At 41.5% G+C, this 9,568-nt stretch overlaps 1 protein-coding gene across 1 annotated transcript; it reads left to right on the top strand.

The window, feature by feature from the left end:
* The first annotated feature begins 1,842 nt into the window (after positions 1–1,842).
* On the top strand, positions 1,843–7,594 carry phyh (phytanoyl-CoA 2-hydroxylase). The gene is made up of 9 exons (XM_056368189.1): positions 1,843–2,129; positions 2,897–2,955; positions 3,407–3,517; positions 3,759–3,927; positions 4,149–4,230; positions 4,750–4,931; positions 5,067–5,216; positions 5,414–5,548; positions 6,766–7,594. The coding sequence occupies exons 1-9, from the start codon at positions 2,064–2,066 to the stop codon at positions 6,817–6,819; spliced, it is 1,008 nt and encodes a 335-aa protein (XP_056224164.1). The 5' UTR covers positions 1,843–2,063; the 3' UTR covers positions 6,820–7,594.
* Positions 7,595–9,568: the final 1,974 nt, after the last annotated feature.

Genomic DNA, 9,568 nt, shown 5'->3' with positions numbered 1-9,568 from the left:
GGAGACGGCTCAGCTCATTGAGGAGCATGATGTGGAGGACTCAAGGTCCTTCTACCATCACATCTGGTCTGGCCTCCAGCGTCTCCTCCACGTATCCCGGCACATCCACCCTGGCTTCCAGCACTCTGTCCTCTACTTCATCTTCTGTAGCTGGAGTTGATAATCAAGCTGAAGATAAAGATATGGTAAGCATCAGTGTGTTCATTTGAGAATGTATGAATATGAACATGAGCCTAGCTCTTAACTATCTTGAGTACATATTCCATATTAAATCCACAACATCAATAAATGTCATTAAAGTTTACCGTCAGTGATGGTTTTACATTGCTATCTAAACTTCTTAATCATTTGCACAGGCTGTTGATGAACAAAATATCTCTAGGTACCAGCATGTGGACAGCCTTGCAGAGTTTGGTGGAGCTTTGGGATCAGACCTCTGTCTCAGCAACCAGCAGGCAGACACAATCATTTCAGTATTGCAGGCTCTGGATGAAGGTGACAAGCAGCGGGTGGTTCATGAAGCTCGCCATCGGGACAGACCTGAGTGGCCGGTTTAGGACATCGAAGAAGCCCTCAAAGACACCCGGTGTGCAGAGTGGCACCTGTTGCACATTTGGTGCAAGTAGTGACTCTGCCCAGTGGCCTGAAGGCAGTCGGTTGGTGCAGAACATTTTTATAAGACTCTGCAATCTGCATCCAAGCCCACTGAGGAAAGGCAAGACGACTGATTCGAGGTGGTCCTTAATTCTTAGGGACTACCGTAAAATCAGACAGCTTGTGGTTGGGAATGCGCTGGTGATGCAGGGGACAGACATGCAGTTGTTTGTGGTCAATCAGAACACCCTCATCCAGTTGCACAACAGCAAGAGCAAGAGGGAGGGGCTCACTGTGCTGCTCCAGGGTACTGCATTGCCTCCAGCCCTCCCTGTGTCTGCACAGCCTCTTCAGGAGGACCCATGCAGGTAAGGGAGGAACATCAGTACCGGCTGCCAACGAGTACAGCAGGCACAACAGAGGCAGGCAGCAGTTAGTCAGTGCCCACATCCCATCTTTCCAAGGGGACTGGTGATGGGGCAGTTGCTTGCTACACCCCCAGTGTGTACCCACACTGTGGTAAAATCATCTACCTTCACCTGATCTTGTCAGTGTCTGGAACTTGTGTGCTGCTATCACTGATGTAACTCACAAAGCTCTCAACTTTGACACCAGACACTGTTGCTCTTTTCTTGTTTGAAACCGGTTGTCATTATCATTTGTTTTATCCATGACCTTTCCATGACCTCATCTTATTTATTTCTTATAAACATATTTATTATTGTAACCATGACAATGAAACTCTAGGGGAGCTATGGAGATGCTCCTGGGTAAGGAGCTATATGGTCATATAGTTTGAGGGACATGTTGATTGTTTTATCTGTGTCCCAGACACATGTTGGTTCTCATGTTGGTTAAAGTTGCATTAATCAATTTCTGGCATCAGATAAATAGAAATAAATAAATAAATAGTTGAACAAAAACCATTGAAATGAACACATAAATGTCTTATATAATCTGTATACACACACAAGCCTGCTTTTAGAGATAGCATTGAAACATAGACCAGTTATTAGGTCATCAGGTCCTGTCACATTTGACTGCACCACCTGGATACATGTAAAGTTGTCAAAGCTTCACAACCACTAAGCAGCTCTGACAGTTGTTCACTGGTCCTTGCTGCCCTCTGGTGGATGTGTCAGCTTGTGGAAGCTGGCAAATCAAGTCAAATATGAAATCCATATTTTTCTATGTGCTTCAACAGCGGATCGTAAAACACAACAGGCGCCATGTCACAGAGCTACACTTCCAACAGATGCTTACACTTTTACCCAGGACAAAATCTGAGTACTCTCTCCTCAGTGTGGTGAGGTACAGACATGTATGAAGCAGCCAACACACGGTGTTGACATTGTGCAAGTGTGTGTGTTGTCATCACTCTGCCCTTTGCCTCAGTTAGACCCACTGTCCTTTAATTTCCCGACGTGCTTCCTGGGATCACAACGGGATTACAGAAACCGGACTGGAAGATGTCTCGGGCTGCGGAAAGACTCAAACTGCTTATCAATCATCTTGATAGATCACCCGCTGCGATCGTATCCTTTCAATGGTCTATGATCCGCTGTGTCATTGGAGCGTCACACAGCGGATCGCAGGCTGCCTTGTTTGCCGATAGCGGCGCACCGAGAGGTGAGCAGCGTTGGTGGAGCAGACCGGGGTCCCTCTGTAGTCAGCGGGCCTCCGGGAACAGGGTATCGGTAGTTTCAATGGAGGCAACTGGTTCTGCAGCAGTTCTGTAGTTAAACAGGAACTGAACGCTAAAGGTTTAAAGTGCTGTGTTCAAAGACAAAAAGGCAAATGTGTTTCTAATGGTTGCATGAAGGCTCTGAAATTGTCTTTTATATTTCTATCTACATCTGCTTGGTGGAGATTAGCTTAAAGTAGCTCAGAAGGCTAGCCTCTGTTTTTAGCTCTTTTCTTTTTAGCTTGCTAACTTTTATCTGAAATTAATAAGTTAACTTAAACACAAGAATGTTTTCTTTGTTTCGCGGCCTCTGGATGTGTTTTCTGTTGAATTAGCATGCAGCTTTTCACACCGGAGAAAATATAACAGACAAAAAAATAAAGATTTCTATATTATTTCTATGTTTCTGTTAGCTCATGTTGCTTCTGCACTGACATGGGCTGACCTCAATAACTAGAGGTCAACAACAACACACCAGCACTTCTCTGTGTGTTGTTTTGGAAGATATTGTGAAAGTGAAAGACTTCAGAGAAAAAAGTGGAGCAGAGGAATAGAAATAGATCTGAAATCTCTCTCTGTCTGTGTTGCCTCATTTCGTCCTCAACTGGTTTTCTTCAGAGAGCTGCACCGACCTCTGCTCAAACCTTCAGCTACAGCAGTCACCCTCAGAGACTGAGGTAAGGATCCACCGTTAGTTTGAAGCAGCTGTAATTTCACTACAGCATTTGGCAGCTTCAGCAGTTGTCTCAGGGTAAAGGTTGTGGTGCATACAATTATACAATTCACCATTCACCTCTGACACTATGCATTCATTTGTTCAAGAGACAACAAGAAGATTAAAGCTGTTTTAAGGTAGTTTAGTGGCAGTGTTATGATAGTCATAGTTTGACTGAGTCGTTCACACATTTTGTTATGAGGAGAGAAAGTGGGAAAGACCAAACCCTGCTTGTAGTCACCACCAGGAGGTAGTGATGTGGTATTTACTGTAATCTAATATGACTGTCTGAGCCGCTGTCTGTCAATCATTTCCCTTAGACCAATGAGTCAGCAGCAGCTTTTCATTCCAACTAAACCAACACATACTGAACTACACTGCATTGTCACCTTTTTTTTTCTTTTTTTTGGCAGATACAGTTTTGATACTGACCTGCTGACCCCAGATCAGCGACTCTTTTATGAAGAAAATGGCTTCGTTCTCATCAAGAACCTGGTGTCTGAGGAGGACATCGACAAGTTCAGGTAACCATCACAAACTCTGCAACTGCAAAGAAAATGATACCGAGTGTATAAGCATATAATATTAATATTAGTTGTCAGTAGTTTCATATGATAAGGACCACTATAAACCAATTATTGAAAACTACAGGCTTAATTATAACATATAATGGTATCAAAATAATCCACAGTGAAAGTATTCATTCTTTTAAAGGCGTTCAGATCATCTGTGAGGTGTTGAACATGATCTGTGTGTGTTCTTCAGGAAGGAGTTTGAACGGATCTGTCGACAGGAAGTGAAAGTTCCCGGTCTGGTGGTGATGAGAGATGTGGCGATCGTTAAGTCAGAGTTCATCCCGGATCAGAAAGCTGTCTCCAAACTCCAGGACTTCCAGGAAGATCCCGAGCTGTTCCGGTACTGCACCTTACCACAGGTACAACAACACACACATACAGCAGATCACACCTGTGTTAATCTGTCGGCTTAAGAAAACATTTTCAACTCTTCCTTTAGTTCAGTTAATACCTGAATGTCACATTATTGTTAAATTAGCTGTGATACACTTGAGTTTCTTTTAATTAAAAAACAGCTTAAGTTTGAAATGATTTAAACGCAAAACACTGATCAACAGACACTTGTGCCTGTGTCTGTCAGATCCTGAAGTATGTGGAGTGTTTCACTGGACCAAACATCATGGCCATGCACACCATGCTGATCAACAAGCCTCCTGATGCAGGTATGGGGCGAGGAAAAATCAGTATTAGAGCTGAAGTGGTTAGTCAATTAATCAGTCGAAATGAAATAAACGGCTGATTAATTGATAATGGAAATAAAAGAATTGTCATTTTTAAATGATATTTACAATATGAGAAAAGGATTCTTGTTTGTCCTTAAATCAAGGGGAACTTCAGACATCCCTGAAGTTTGGGAACTGCTCTATTAAAATGTCCCTTTTCAATTAAAGCTCATCCAGCCTCATCTAGACATCATCTATCCTCAGTTTGAACTTAAAGCTACCCTGTGGAGTTTTCTTGTAAACAAACAGTTATCTTTATTTTTTCTTTGCATGTTGCCACCACCAACTCTCATTAAACCAGCAGCAGGACAGAGAAGTCCCGATAAAAGTCCACTGATAAAACCATTGCTGCATGGTGCTATTTGTGTTTTTCCCTCTTGATATTAAATATCTTCTACACAAATCACCTTTAAACCATGTTGAGGTGTTAGGATACATCTGCTGTGTCCTGTGTTTCAGGTAAGAAGACGTCTCGTCACCCGATGCATCAGGATCTGCATTACTTCCCGTTCCGACCGACTGACCGGATCGTCTGCTCTTGGACGGCGATGGAGAAAGTGAATAGGCAGAACGGCTGCCTGGTCGTCCTGCCGGGGACACACACCGGCACGCTGAAGGAGCATGACTACCCCGAGTGGCAGGTACACACACACACACACACACACACACACACACACACACAAAACACTGTCAGAAGCATAATCACACCTGCTAGAAGATACACACACATATATATATATATATATACACTATCTTAGCACTGTGTTTGTCCTCAGGGTGGGGTGAACAAGATGTACCACGGAGTGCGAGACTATGACTCGCAGCATCCCAGGGTGCACCTGGAGATGGAGAAAGGTGACACTGTCTTCTTCCACCCGCTGCTCATCCATGGCTCTGGCATGAATCAGACGCAGGGTTTCCGCAAGGTACTACACTACCCACAATGCACCCGGCGTTCCGGCATTCCTCAGACCAAACACCCTACGTTGTTTTTTTTTTTAAATCACAGGGTTTTTATGTGAATCGCAAACAGCAAATCATATTAGTAATTGTGATGGAAATACATGTGATTAAAAAAATATTATAACAAATTGTGTGTGATAACGTGTGTGTGTGTTTCCAGGCCATCTCCTGCCACTACGCCAGCGCTGACTGCTATTACATCGATGTGAAGGGAACCACACAGGAAAACATAGAGAAAGAGGTGAAGGAGATCGCAGCGAGGAAGTACGCTGTGGGCGACGAAATTACCTTCCAGGTCAGACATTTACAGCCGACTACATAGTATAACCTGCAAAAGGCCTGAAAGTGTTGTGTGCATATTGTTGTCATTTGGCTTGTAACTTCTAAATGTGCCTGTCCATGCAAGAATACACTTTAAAGCTTAGTGCAATGAGAGAACAGTGATAACTAACTTAAGCCTACAAAGCCAGAGCACGTGAACACACAAAGGGACTCTGAGCATGATGTTTTTTATGTAAACTACTAACCAGAGAAACTGTTGATATGATATGATGATAGTATTACAGAAACATGTTATAATTAAAGTCTGGTAGCAATAGCAACGTCACTAGATGATGTCTTACTATTGTTTGAGTACATTAAAATCCCCCATTACATGTCTGTGATGAGCTACGTTTACTTTGCAGTCAACCATTGCAAAGCAACAAGCGTCTGTATTCAGGAGCTTGGAGCCCATCACACTGCAGAGGAAATATGTCAGAGTTGTCGATATGCTATAAAAAGCATATGTTAACAGTTACAATTAGGCTTGGCCCATTATTCGATACAATCACAATATTTTTGCACAGTCTGCTCTACCGCGTAGTCCAATCCTCATTTTGCCGCGTTGCTTACTATACATTGTACCTTGGCATGTGACAAATATAACTTCAAACTGCGGTTTAGTAAATCCAATTATATAATGAAATTGATTTAATTGACACAATTAACTCTTAACCATTGACGGTGGATCAGCTCATGGAAGTTATTGTTGCATCAATAAAACCCTTCACTGAAACACTTGTGAGCATTTAATTAAACAAATAAATGAGATCAAACAAAGTTCAGTTTACTCTTCACAAGAAATGACTGTGAAAACACTTGATGATCTAATGAAAGGGCAGTATTTGGAAGAATTATGGGTAATGTGGGTGTTTTTTTTGTTTTTTTTTTAACTACACCCACACTAGACACTAGAGTCAGGATGTTATGGCCTCTGCTACTTGAATTAGTGACTAATTAGTGAATTATTTTTAAAAAAGACAACATTGTCTCTTAAAAGTCCCCCAACTTTATGGAATTGAAATAGGAAATTTCAAGTACCTCTTTAAGGAAAAATCTGTGCGGAAAAGGTTTTGTTAAAATGAGCATATGCATAAACAAAAAGTTAGTGATTGGCTACTGCAAAAAAAAAAAAAAGTGTTTTTTTTTGTTTTTTTTTGTTGAACTGAACCTTTGACTCCTCCCCTACAGGATACCTGGGCTGTCCGAGGCCGTGTGGTGCAGGGAGAGAGGGTTTCACTGTGAGGACGCTACAGACCAGCACATGACTACAGGGTGACCGATCACTGAGCTGAAAGGAGAACAGATTAATATAATGATTGTGATTGGATAAGAAGCAACAGGGCCTGTCGCACTGACACCGACGGCGCTCACGGCTTCTTGTTAAGCTAATTTTTCTTATGGTACATCTGAGGAATGTAATGTTCAGATTACTTACTGTAATCTTGCTCATAATAGTTTGGACATTTGTGTTGGAACTGTGATGTACAGACAGCGAACTAACAGAGAACATGAAGACTGGGAAATATCATTTACCTCATAAACAAATCTCTGCACAGTTGTTTTGGAGAGTAAAGCATGTGACAGTTTGTTTGACAGCACAAGATGAAGCAGATCAAGCTATTTAATTAACCAAACCCTTAATGGAAAGGGAAAGACAAGCCTGAAAAAGACATTTTGCATGTTGATTAGAAGCAATCAGAATTATACAGTGAAAGAGAGAGAGAGTGATGGAGTGACATTTAAGATAAAGGAGCAAGAGACTTTAATAGAAGCTATATTTAGAAATTTATAAATAATCCAGGCTGACTTTAGCTCTTAATCTACACCTACACTGCCTTTATAAATGTAACACTGTGTTGATTTTCTGTTTGTTGAACGATGACTGTTTGATAATGAGTGAATGGATTTTAATCTTGTTTTTTAGGATCTTGACAAATAGAATGTTTCAATAAGACTAATAATGAAAATGATTTGAGACTTTGTTTTAATTTAAAATAAAAGCTTCGGACACATCTGACCCTTTGACCTGTAACTGAATTGTGGAAGAGGATTGGGGCCACATGTATGTTATAAATATTTTTATTAGGGTTAGGGTTAGGGTTAGACATGAAGACATGTTACAATCAGACACAAAATCAGAGAAAGTTGCTCGACAGTAAATGACATTTGAGCAGTAACAGCCATATGTTGGTGTCAGAGAGTGCAGCTGCTTTCAGATGGAGGCCCAGCTATTTCCTGGCTCCCCACAAAAAACACCTGATCCAACACAGCTAACCGTGTGTGTGTGGCTGTTTTTTAAACAGCGTCTTTGTTCAAAACCCAGAGGGAAGATCTCAGCATCTTAGTTTAATTCAGAAATGCAGGAAATTCATTCCCATGCAGGACAGATGAAACGTGGAGGCTTGGTCACAGTCGGCACCGCAAGGGGGGATAGTGCTAAACTGCCTCACACACACAGATAACACATGCTTAGTGCACACACTATTTGACACACAAATACACAGAGGAGCACACTTAAAAACTGACACATATGAACCAACACCAAATAAGCTTATATGGCGAAACAAAGCAAGCACTGACAAATATATGAAAAAACACACATGCATGTTCACATGAATGTACAAATGCACACACAGTAAATAGTTTCTCTCTCTCACACACACACACACACACACACTCGGGCTCATTTACAGCTAAATGTTTCCCAGAATCCAGATCTTGTTGTCGTCTCTCTGAACAAAGTAGCCCGTCGTCTCTGCCCAGTTTCCACTACAGGAAGCTGATTTAACTACATCACACATACTGTAGTCAAAGGAGAAAAAAATAAATCCACAGTAGCCTGCATCTCCCAACACATTCAGTTCAGCAGCTCGCAGCACAATGCAGCATTAAACACAGGTTAGTGCAGTGAGGTATGCACGCTGAACCCTGAGATCACTCATACCTGGAACGATAATGAATGGGTCCAGTACAGGAACGTGATGTTACCACCTGCACACACTCTGCCTGAGAGGGAAACACACATCACTCATGTAGAAACGCAACAATGCACGATGGATACAGCCAATGAAAGATATAAAACAGGTCTGTTAATATCTGTTATTAAATGCTGTTATTATCCGGGATTATTTTGCAGTATTTATTCCTGTAATGTTATACCTGTACACTATGTCATCATATTTCCCTTCGAGGGAATCTGGGGTGTTCAAATTGTAAACTGACCGATTTACCTCACTATATCCCAGTTTAAGTTTAGTGAACTTTGACCAGCAAACTCAAATTTAACCTGTGATGCAATGAAAATACACACACACACAAACAGCCCAAACTGTGGGATCCTCATCCACCTACAGAAAAAAAAATGGCCACTGACTTCCAGGCTTAGTGTTTGTTACCTGGCTGCTGGTGAGAGACGTGTCCTCCTTCGTGTCAGCTCATCCACAGATACCAGACAAGCTGAATAAAATTTTGAAATGATTTTGAAAAATCTTCAGGAAAGTGCTTCATCTGATACTGACTTGGCCTCAGATGAAACAAGCTTGAAACAAGTTTTTTTTTTTTTTTTTTTTGCCCCTCTCTCTTTAAAAACAACTTGCAGGAAACTGCAGCTTGTGGCTCTGTCTGCTGGTGTGACTACTTAATGAGTTGCAGCAGCAGCAGCAGACAGCCTCCCGTTTCCTCAGGTCTTTATTCCATCCTGACTCCCTTTTGTCTCTGAGAATTAGAAACAGAAGCAGAACGCTGTGGTGACGATACTTTCCTCAGGCAGATCGCCTCTTAACTCTCTGTGAAAATCCTATTCAAATCTAGAAACGGTTAGTTGGATATAATTCATTTAAATTTCTGCATATTTAAAGCTGCTGTAAATAATATAGTGCAGTAGATAAGCTTGTATGTGGAAAGTATTGTGCATTATGACCAAAGCATGAAACTTTCTCCAGTGTTTCTATAAAGCATAAAGTTCATATTTAGACGTGGAGGCATTCCAGAT

The sequence above is a fragment of the Seriola aureovittata genome, chromosome 22, assembly GCF_021018895.1.
Source record: "Seriola aureovittata isolate HTS-2021-v1 ecotype China chromosome 22, ASM2101889v1, whole genome shotgun sequence".
NCBI classification, from domain to species: domain Eukaryota; kingdom Metazoa; phylum Chordata; class Actinopteri; order Carangiformes; family Carangidae; genus Seriola; species Seriola aureovittata.
This window is presented reverse-complemented; position numbering and strand designations above follow the sequence as displayed.